Raw genomic sequence first — 11,946 nt, 5'->3', positions numbered from 1 at the left:
CATGATCGACTGCGTTTGCGTGAATGCTCGCCAAGACGGTAATTTTGCACGTGTGTATTTAAACATTAAAGTGCAATTAGCCATGAAGAGACCTGAGAGCTGTTTGTGAGGCGGCTTTATGTGCGCTCTTTAATTGTGCATGAGCGCACAGTCTCTCGGAGAGTGCATGAGTGCTGAATGGTTTAAAAACGCTTGAATGTTTAAACTGGCAAGACTTAAAAAGATATGAAAATTATAAACTCTGGTGACGATGCAACACTGCCCAGCAAGTGACCAGTATACATCATCTTCAGCATTATTTTGTCTTTTCTCTTTTTTACCCACGCCGGACAGAGATGGCGATGCTGCAAACATGTCATACCACACCTCTCACGGCAGGTGCGCGTCTTTTTGCGTCGTCAGAATGAGAATGGTTTCTAAGATCGGCAAATTGAGAGATTGATTACTGGCTGATAGCGATCGGTAGCTGATCAATCAGAGCACCCCAAGAACACAGATTTGATTGTTTCGCTGTGATTGTCAAAGGTTTAACAGACATAGCTGAATCGTTGTCATTCAGGAATAAGATTGCGTGGGTGTTTGAATCGTGATCTTTTATTGATTAATCATGCAGCTCTAAATTAATTACAAAAAAGATAGTTTCAGTTCTTGATTATGATTGGCCGAGCCATAAAGCTGTTGTAAAATACTCTACAAACCCACACGTGACCTCATTACACCATTATTCCTCTATGGCAACCGTTCTGCTAAATGTTGCTGAAAACTGCATTGCTTGGAATAATTGTTAGTTATCAAAATTCATTTTGTTGCTGTGCTTAAATTATTAGTAGATCTGACATGTTTCAAACCACATGCATGATTGTGGTTCAGATTATAAAGTACATGGATCAATTACATGAATCCGAAATCACACTGCAATGCTTTTTCTTTTAACAGTGTCAATAATTATGTACTGTAAAAAGTTTAAGCTAAATATTTTTAAATATTCTGTGATTATTTTATATTTTTGTGTCAGTAAATCATACAAATTTAGAATGCAACTATAATATAGAGAAAAGAACAGGGAAAAAGAAAACAGACCAGACTGCTCAATGATCTCTTTCCGCAGCTCTAGTAGTACAGCCACTCCGATGTTGTCCTTGGTCATCACCCTGTTCAACATGGCCTCTGAGCCCTCGGAGTTTGCCATAGCCAGCTGGTTGAACTCCACTGTGTGTTTCTGTACCAGACTGAACCTGCTCAACACAGAAACAGCAAGGTCAGGACGAGAACACAATATGCTAGAACAACTGTTGTTCTAAAAGTCATCTTGCAGGTATTCAACACAACAATACAGTGGTTCTCAATCATGGGGTACCTATAGAACACCAGGACCAGGATTGAGAACCAATAAACTAAAGCCCCGCAGTCTGCTTATATTTGCCAGACTCACTTATCCGTTTTGTAGAAAACGGCGCAGCCGTCCACATGTTTGCGGTCAGATTCAGACATAGTCCTGGCTCGGGACTTAGGGCTGAAGAATCCTTCGTAACCCTGTTCCTTCAGCTCCACCAAGAAGTAGTTGTAGTACTGCTCTGTTTCCACTTCCTAATGGGCACAAATGTAACAAATGTGAATGGCTGTTCTTTTACTTCTGTTCTTGTTCTTATAGTAAGTACTGTGCATTACTATGGCCACATACTGTTTTCGCTTATTGAATAGTAGGGAAATTTGCAATTTTTGGATGCTTTTTTTTTTTTTTAAGCATCCAAAAATTGCAAATTTCCCTACTATTCAATAAGCGAAAACAGTATGTGACCATAGTAATGCACAGTACTCAGAAAGGTAAGCAAAAAGCACCTCGACAACCTACTAACTTCCAGCGAGATTCTGAAATGTGCATATGATGGACACTTTACTATTCCGTGAGGCCACAATAGAGGATTTATGAATGGCAGAGAAGCAACGCAATTAAAGCTGGTCACATGATAATTACATGAAGCATGCAACACGTCCAGATTTCATTCATATTATACAAAACATACTTTTTTTTAGCTGTCGCAAAGTACATACTTATTTAAAAGAACATTTTCATATTATTCTTTAAGAAAGTATGAGATTTTACACAGCCAATGTTTTTCACACAAGTTACCCTAACTCCATCCATAATGGTCAAACTTCTGCCAGATAACTTGTGACTGGATTGAACTGGGATTTGGAGTAATTAAACGATGTTGTGTCAATGGAATAAACTGCTTTTAAGCAAAGATTGCAACAAAGACTAAAAAAAGCCTTTAAAGCACAGTTCTCCAGCTCGAGTTATTCATGCGAGTGGGTGACAAACCTGTAGGCTGATGATGTCCGCACTACAGTTGAGGATCTCTTGCATGATGGACTTCTTCCTGTACTCCCAGTTGAGGGCCCAGGAGGGACAGTAGCCATAGAGCTGACGTGTGGCGTACTTATCGCACAGCACGTTGTAGCACATTACAGAGAAAAGCGCTAAAGTACGAAGGGAGAGGAAACAATTTCAGTGAGGATGTCAAAAATAGTCATTCAACAAGACATTGTTGCTACTATTATTGTTCTTCTCATTAAATAAAATATTGATAGAATATTACTACACTATAGCATTATATTCAGGGCTCAACAATAAGGACTGCCTGATGGACCCGGTCCAGCAAATTTGAATAACTGGCCCAATCGGTCCCGTAAAAACATCCTTAGCGTTGACCCTGATATTTGAAGTAATTTCTTCACTTTTATATGGCATTAACCCTTTACGAGTTTCTTTCTTCTGGTGGAAGTGAATGGGGCACATTAACTGTTTGATTACCAACATCTTTTAAAATATATTTTGTGTTCAACAGAACAAAGAAACTCATACAGGTTTGGAACAACATGAGGGCGAGTAAGTGATGACAATTTTCATTTTTGGGTGAACTATCCCTTTAAGACATTGTGAAATGTTTGTGAATTTGGCATCAACAAAGCAGGTCTGCACAATTATATAAAATCACAATATGAACTAGTGTCCTTGATTAGTAGACCACAAAGAGACGGCCATTTAAATATCAAGTCTGCATGTTCTGCGTGTGTCAAGAGTGAATAAGCAGCACATTTTGGTCTACAGCACATACTCAAGCATGGTGTTTTCTGCGTATGCCCAATCACTATAGAAGGACACTTTAGAGTTTACTTTATGAGCCTTTCACCATTTCATTTGGGGGAGGATTTACTACAAACCATCAGATTAAAAGTTTGGTTAAACTTGAAATTGTATATAAAACCTGTACTTCAATGTAATAATTATAGCAAACCTCTGCCGTGAAGCACTTTATTTGACAACAGCAACTAAGAATTTAAACCGTTACGTTTTATGAACTTATGAAATTTGTTAATCAAAAAAATAAAGGTTCAGGAAAATAAAAAGGAATTCATATGGTCTTATTAATAAATTAAATTATTAATCATCAATTATGCCTTTTATGCTTATGCTAGATGCTTTTGGGACTGACTTCTTAGGACTCTAAATTTGAAGCAAATCAAACACAGATGGCTAAAATACTAAGAATATTACAGAAGTAGGCTAGATTACAGAAACAGCGGCTGCAGACAGTCTAATCAAATCTCAGCATTTTGCAGCTTAATTGCAAAACACCTTATCACAAATTCAGAATTATTTGATTAATAGTGCTCATGAAGTAAAGGTTGTGCTCTGAGAATATTTCTCTTTTTTTTTTTATTAAAGAATGGTATAAATTGCTGCACCGGGGTAAAGTTGAAGTGAAAGAACAAACGATACAGTTACGGTATGTGTAGCACATCTGAACTGAAGTGAAAGTCTCACCTGCTGGCCGTGTTCTGTCTGTATCCTGCAGTTGTATCCATGAGCGAGATGGTGGCTGGTCTATGGATACTATGGCCAAAAAAAATAAAGGGTCAGTGAGTGAACCTCTCAAAAACCAAGCAATAACTCAAATGGATATGGTCCGACCGCTGCAATGCCATGCAAGAACACAGTTATAATCCCCACAGTAATTCAGAGCAAATCAAAAGAAAGTGTTCAATGAGAGAACAATGCCATGACTCATTTCATTGCATGAAATTAATCTGCACTAAAACAGCATGTACAAGAATTGAAGCTTTTCATCAATCGCTGTACAAGCAGGGCAGCTGGACAAGAGTTGACTCACCACGTTTGGTGCCTGCAAGATTGTCCAGCAGGTAGTTGAGGAGCCGGCGTGTCCCATCAGGCTCTTGGTAGAGGTTCAAGATTTCTTGTGCAAGAGGGTTTCCTACAGAACACAACCAAACATGAAGCATGACAGGAACATGGATAATTACAGAACCAGTACATGGGTCATACTAGAATTGCATTTCCAAATGAATTTCTCTCAAATTCCACTAATCACATAATTGTGAAACAAAGACGAAAAAAAGAAAATAAATTGCATAATAGAAAAAAAAAGAAAAAATTATATAAAAAATGTATTATATATATATATATATATATAAAATAATAACAAATTTTATTTATTTTACATATACACACTTTTAATAATTAAATGTTGCATATTAAGAATTTAAATAGTTTAAATATATTAGGGCCTACATCACTTTATGGAATGGTGTGTTTTAAAAAGCATAATTTACAGTTCCTATCTAAAAGTAACAGCTTGTGACTGCAATTGTAGAATGACCCAGATAACAGTTTAAAATAACAGACTAGTGTTATATGCACTTAAAAAATAGTTACTGTAGAGCAACAAAACATCAACAATTAACTAGGCCCACATGGATTCATTATTTGGCCATTGAATGTTTATTATGTCTTGTCTAATTTGATTATGCATTTCAGCTACCAATAAGCTCAGTAAAAAAATAAAAACAAAACACTTTTACCATGTCTATTCTGTAGATTTCCCTAAAACCAGCACATACAAAGCAAAATGACCATCTGGGCCTGCACAACTGAAGTTTTATGGGTTATAAAAGGAAGTAGTACCTTTCAAACCCAACGTTTGTAACTGAAAGAGTTTTCCAAGCTCAAAAGGCAGAACTCGTAACTGGTTGTTATTTAAAAGCAGTTCCCTGTGAAACAAACAAAAAAGATAAAAATTTGCATGCCATAAAAACAATCATACAGTAATAAGCATCTGAAGCATACAGGGATACAAAACACTACATTAAATCCAAAGTCAACAGGCCATTTTGGCGTATGAACCCCCATACTGCACAAAACCTATTGCAGCCCAGTGCATTTCAGCTGTTGGATACAATCCCAACCACTTTAAAGGTACCTAATACAGTAGCACTTCAGCTCCTCTCAGAACATGATTTATAACCATCCACAGCAGTAATCACACTAGCAGAGAAGTGGTAACATATTTCAACCTGTGACAAATGAAATTGATTCAGAGTAAACCACTGTGTCACCCACATGAGAACAGTGGTGTTCAGAGCTCAGGCCCTGGATGCAAACTAGCATCACCTTTGAAGAATAAAGGACCTAATTAACAATACCCATAGGCTCAACGACTCGAACAAAAGCAAGTATTGGGGTTAAAAAGTCTCTGCACACTACCACAATTGCCTTATCCATCTGCCTAACATCAAACCACAATCTTTATACCGTGTGCAAATACATAGCCAATTAGCCACCCACCTGAGAGATACCATGTTGCCTAGCTCAGCAGGCAGGCTCCTGATCTTATTGGACGAGAGGTCCAGGTACACCAAGTTGTGTAGTTTGGCAATGTCGGGCGGGATTCGCGAGAGTGAGTTATCACTGATATGAAGAGCAGTGAGGTGGGTAAGGGACCATAATGATGTACTCAAACTTCTCACTTTCCCTGCAAAGACAACAGGACGTAAACATTAAATTGTGCGCTTTGGGACATGAAAAGTGGACATCATTTATATCCACTACTGTAAAGTGTTGCAAATTCTTATTGTTTCTTACTGCTTGCTTATGTTTTCATGCACATATTAAATGATAATCAAAAGTGTTGATTATTTTCATTATTGATTACAGACCTACAATAAAAAAATATATATACACATTTTAATTAACATTAAATGGCATTATATTACTGCATTATTTATTGGCAAGATTTTGACTACAAAAGTGCAACATTGGCTACACCAACAGCCTAAAGGCCAAAGGATATATAGTTCTAAAAAACATTCTAAATATAAAATGTAGCAGAGTCAACACCACAACTTTAACGGCACAGAGAAACGATATCATTGCAATCACTTTCAGAATTATGTTTTTCCCCCAGCTGATGAACAATAAAAACATTAACAGCCAATCAGAATCAATTCTGCTTTTAAAGCACTCAATTTATAAAAAAAAGAAATAAAAAAAAGGCACAGATAAATAATTTATAATAAATACTGCAATAGTCTATAAATAATAAGAATAGTCCGTTTTAATTTCATGGTGACTTTCACATTATTTCCAGCTTGTCTCACCTCAGAGCAAATTATTCGTAGTACAACATTTTTCCTTTGGAATAATGAGGACAGATGATTCACGCACAAAGGAGTGCATATCAAAGTCACAATGAACCAGAAGTAGCATTTAGTCACATGCATTTAACTTTAAGTAAACTGAGTCTATTTTGATTTCATTTGTCTTTGACATATTGGCCCCCACTGAGAACCCCAACATTACCAACAATCTCCAACTCTGCCCAATATGACTTCTTCCCATTTGCCGCCTCCTCAGTGGACATTATCGTGTACATCCGCCTTGGGTCAGGCGGATCATATTTTTCCTTGGGCATCCCTGTAATACTGAAACACAAACACAACAATCACTACTGAACACCATTACAGAAAATGTATTGCACGTGCACTTTACACATGAAGCTGCTTGTATCCTGACAGGAAACCGAATGGGTGCAACTGTGCAAAGAACAGGTGAAATGCCTAGTGAAAATGACACTGAAAACCCTCTGGGAGTGAGGAGTGAGAACACAAACAAAATTAATTCCAAAATCAATAGCCGAGGGGATTTTTCCATTAGAGATACTCGCACATACTCGACGTCACTACGCTTCTCAAATTTACATAATGCAGCGTTCAGGCGTCGATTAAAACGAACACGAGTACGATTTTAATAGTCTATGGCAAATTAGCAGTCAAATAAAAAACTTTGAGCAAAGTTTAATATGAAACTAACATCTATCGCCTGTAAATCCGCGTTCTAGCGCGAGCAGCTGGCACTGTGGGCAAAGGGCTACTATATCGAAGCGAATTCGATTTATATCACGTCTGAGTACAATTTTAATCAGACATGGCACAGAAAGAAAGAAAAAGAAGTCGGCTCATATTACAAATCCCATGAAACAAAGGTGCAACTGAAGTCCTTGCAACGGTCTACAACTGCACTCCATATAAACACGGCGCCAGTACATTTCCATTACATAACTGTAGTGTTAATCGCTAACTAATCACTTAGGCCATAGGAGCGTCAGTTTTGGTCTTTCATCATCGCTGTGCAACTCAACCCAAACAAAAACACCACCACCTCGTGTTTATTTCCCAGAGCCACGTTACAGAGCTAGGACTGCTAGCTGAGCGAGCCTGACTCATGAGGGGAACAAGGCGTCTTAATGAGTCGATTAAGGGCAAGCATTTAGGAAATTAATTGACTTTAAATCGTGCTTGAGACAGATTTGCTGTCTAACTGCTGAAGTGAATTAGTTTGATCGGACCCCCTACAATGTTAGCGCCACCCGTTTACAGCAGGGAACCTCTCTTGACAAACATCGACTTAACTTTGCAAGTGCATTTGTGCGATATTAATCGCATGGAACACACAGAAGTAAACTAATAAGAGGTTTTATGATGTTAATAAATGCATTGTGTTAGCTTATGTAGCTTCCCTACGGACACAGCAGGCTGCTTACATAACCAACAACACAGACCTCAACATTTAAATTCGCTTCGTTGACAATTTCGTCCAATCCGTCATAGTTTTCAAAGTGCCCACGCACGCAAAGTGGAGAAAATACAGATGAGATCTTACCGATCCTTCATTTCCTCTCTGTTCAGATTGAGCAAATTAGCTTATACGCTAACTGGCTAACAGGCGATTATACATTCACAAAACTAGACCAACACTACGCGCAAAGCAGTAGGAAAGAAACATATTCCCGTGCTTATATACCACTAGATACAACTGGGACGCCTCAAACGCGTATTCGTTTTACCTGTAAGCTCATACCAGTTCACAAAGACGAGTGCGCGTTTCCTTTGTTTCTGATCCGCTGCTCTTTCTCACTGATGGCAAACAAGCATCATGGCGGCCGTGAGAGTTTCAGGGCGCGATAAGAAGCGCCCCGCTCATTGGCTGCCCCTGAAACGAGCGCTCTGATTGGTCCGCTTGTCCACTCGACGCCTCCAAACTGTTTACGCCAGCGAGGCAGGCCAAAAATGGGAGGCACAAAAATAGGTCAATTTTTGCGGATGTTGACAAGTAGAGTACAACAAAGATGCAGTTTGCTATAAACGCGCTATATATCATTATGTGATGATAAAGTAATGACAATTGATTAAATAAAATGTAAGAAACACAGTAAGTAAATTGGGGCGTGTTTTGTAACACTTTAAATAGGCTATTTGAAATGATATAGTGACTGGTAAGAGATGGGCTTGCACTGATTTTAATTGCATCGACGTTTATGTGAATTTAAAAATCAGACGACTCGTGCAAAATATGCGAATCATTTAATCTCTGTTACTGATGTTAGTTGTACGGCACATCAGTTACAGTAGGCAAACATACATTAAATGATTCGCATATTTTAATATAATTATGTTATAGTTATAACATGTGTATAACTTCCCAATAGGCCTATATTATTTCAACCATGTAGAATAATATGTGAAGAAACAGTTTTCAAGAAAATCAATATAATCTGCTATAATTAAAATGCGTTTATGGTTGCAGTACATTTGATAAACACTGGATGGCATCATTTAGCTTTACACACATCAGGGCTTTGTTCAAAATTGAATAGGCCTAGTTTACTCTATACACACTATATAAAACAATACCTGTTATTTTGTCAATAGTAGGCATTAAATGACTAGAATGTTGCAAATGCTGCAAAAGACCAATCAGAGAGCCTATAATGACCCTTGTCCACCGTTTGAAAGTGCCTACAATGAGCACGAGTGTCGGAACTGGACCTTGGAGCAGTTGAAGAAGGTCGCCAGGTCCGATGACTCCCGTTTTATTTTACGTCACGTGGATGGCCATGTATGTGTGCTCCTGGAGAAGTGATGTCAAGTGTTGCCCTGGCCTCCAAATTTCCCCAGATCTCAATTTATATTAAGCATCTGTAGGATGTGCTGGACCAACAAGTTCAATCCACGGCGGCTCCACCTTGTGACCTACAGCACTTGAATGGTCTGCTGCAAATGTCTTGGTGCCAGATCCCACAGGACACCTTCAGGGGTCTTGAAGAGTCCATGCCTCGGTGGGTCAGCGCTGTTTTGGCAGCACGTGGAGGACCATGGTGACTTTAAGGTCTGTGTGGAAGCTCATCTGTGTATTCAATGGCTACAGATAATTTGCATAATGTGGACACAGTTCTCCTTAGAGAATTTTAGAATTTTGATTGGGCTATAATAGTGAAATGCAGTAATATTTCATTGATTTATTTAGTTGTTTTTTTTTGTTTTTGTTTTTTTTACTGTAATGCATATTGGATTGCTTTTATCTTTTAATAAATCATAATCTTAACAGATGCTGAGAAAATAATTTCTTATGTGTCATTTTCTATAACTGATTAGGCCTAATTCATAAGTAAACCACAAACATAGAAAAAAACACAAACATAGAAAATGGCACATTGATAATAATAACTACAACTATTATTAAAATGGAACATAAGGAATTATTATAAACAAGTCGTTTTGAGCATTAATGACTATCAAACACAGGCCTTACTAACATAAATCATGTGCTGATGAATTCACATCATATTCAACCTAATTCACCACTGATATGTAAAAGAAATGCAGGCTTTTCAATAAACTGTGCTTGAAATGTGGGATGTAAAGATTTGGTGACAACACTGAAACTGTTAAGAAATAATCCTGCCATAAGCACAAACACACTCCCACCTGCTGAGGGCTAAATATAGTTTCATCCCTGACATCTTCCACATCATGATGCATGCAACCAGGCTATACCTTTCATGATAGAACATTAATAGGTCTGAGATCTTGAGGTCAGACGGAGGCCTTGAAGATACCTTGATGTTAAACGTGCCTTTTGTTTAATGAAATCAGATTCAGGATACAAAATGAATATGCAATCTAAAACCAAAGCATTTTAAATACATATGTAAACCGAACGTTCACCAAAGTCTTTTCTGTCTTCATTCATACATACATCACAGAATTCTTCTGTCATTGTTGTCTGAAAGTCTCATTTCCAACACATTTCAAATGAAATTTTGAACATTTTTGAGAAAAAAACAATCAATTCCTTAAGGCTAATTTCACAGCTAGCATTTTATGCATTCTAAATACACGCAATTAAACAATGTTTTCGCACCCTTTGCATAATTTGACAAAATTATAGCTTGATTGTAAATGACACAATATAATTAGCTTCACATTATATTAACCTTGGTTTTCTTTGTGTTCTTCAAGTCTCATATTTCACCTGGCACTTAACTGACACGGTTGTCTCCTTGGTACACTAACACTAAAATTCTTGAGAAGGGACAAAAGTGATCAGTGTAATGGAAATTATAAAAAATATAAAACGATAAAAAGTTATTTTTATACAATACATATTAAAATAGCTTATGTTTGTTGCACTGTATAGTTGTACTTGAAAACAGTCATATTTTTGATGATACATTTTCATATTTTAAAGTGCCCCTATGCTTTTTTTTGGATATTACCTCTCATGTGTAATATAAATGTTCACTGGCTGCCTGCGAATAACATCTACTTCATCAACTTCTGCACTCAAACACTAGGTGAATTTACATGGACCCTAATAATCCATTTGGAATCAGACTAGCACAGCTAGAATAAAGAAAATCACATGTAGCCCCGTCAATCGGAGTGAATTGGCCAAATCCGATTGAAATTTTATTCAGATTGTAATTCTTTTACATTCTTTTTCTAATCTGTTCAATATATCGGATTGAAAACCGAATCTGGAAAGTTCTGTGAATGTGTAATGACGTAGAAATGGTAGGCCTATGTGACGCGTGGAACGAGCTGTTGTTGTTGTTGGTTATTGTGTCCTGAATGACTGTTGGGTCAATCTATAATTCTCCTTCCACTCATTGTCTGTGAAGTGATGCAGGACAGTCTTTGCTACTGACTCTCATCCACAGGCGCCTTGTTTTGGGAGAGGGAAGGTGCATTTTTACTGCTTGATAAATATAAGCAGCACAAGCGGCACAAAGCTCCATTTGCTCATAGTCTCAGAAATGACCCAAAATAGATAAATAGCGAGCAAATCTGTCTATATTCTGCAGTTTGCACATGTGACATATAAACGCACATCAACCCGATTACTTTATTTAGCATTCATGTAAACACTATGGGTGGATTTATCAATAGGAATGATTTAATTCCGATTGAAGCAAAATGTGCACATGTAATTAGCAAATTAAAGTGATTTTAACCTTGGATGCATTGTAGGAGACTGTGAGGGACCAATCAGTCAAGGGCAAAGAATGGAGTATTTCCAAACAAAGAAAATTATTTATTAAATGCCAAACAAAGTTACAAATTACTCGAAAACTGAATGAAATAAAAGTCATGTCTGGGCCCATAAAAAGGATCAACTGAACAGAACCAAACTAACAATAATCAAAACAACTAAACAAACCAAACTAAACAAAAAAACATGACCTCCCAAATGACACACATGGGGAACTTATATACACAAAGGACTAGTCCATTACACATACACAG

General features: G+C 37.5%; 1 protein-coding gene across 1 annotated transcript in view; it reads right to left on the bottom strand.

Moving 5' to 3' along the window:
• Positions 1-8,331, bottom strand: part of cnot6a (CCR4-NOT transcription complex, subunit 6a) — a 16,473-nt gene extending 8,142 nt beyond the window's left edge. The window contains exons 1-9 of the mRNA XM_082141874.1: positions 8,205-8,331; positions 6,662-6,783; positions 5,648-5,834; positions 4,988-5,073; positions 4,176-4,277; positions 3,830-3,898; positions 2,324-2,481; positions 1,433-1,587; positions 1,081-1,235 (exon numbers count right to left, since the gene is read on the bottom strand). Coding sequence (XP_081998000.1) covers positions 1,081-1,235; positions 1,433-1,587; positions 2,324-2,481; positions 3,830-3,898; positions 4,176-4,277; positions 4,988-5,073; positions 5,648-5,834; positions 6,662-6,773 — 1,024 coding nt within the window. The 5' untranslated portion in view covers positions 6,774-6,783; positions 8,205-8,331. The remainder of the gene's footprint in view (positions 1-1,080; positions 1,236-1,432; positions 1,588-2,323; positions 2,482-3,829; positions 3,899-4,175; positions 4,278-4,987; positions 5,074-5,647; positions 5,835-6,661; positions 6,784-8,204) is intronic.
• Positions 8,332-11,946: the final 3,615 nt, after the last annotated feature.

The sequence above is a fragment of the Leuciscus leuciscus genome, assembly GCF_965113295.1.
Source record: "Leuciscus leuciscus genome assembly, chromosome: 16".
Taxonomy (NCBI): Eukaryota; Metazoa; Chordata; class Actinopteri; order Cypriniformes; family Leuciscidae; genus Leuciscus; species Leuciscus leuciscus.
Note: the sequence above shows the minus strand (reverse complement) of the source record. Positions and strands in the feature narration are given on the sequence as shown.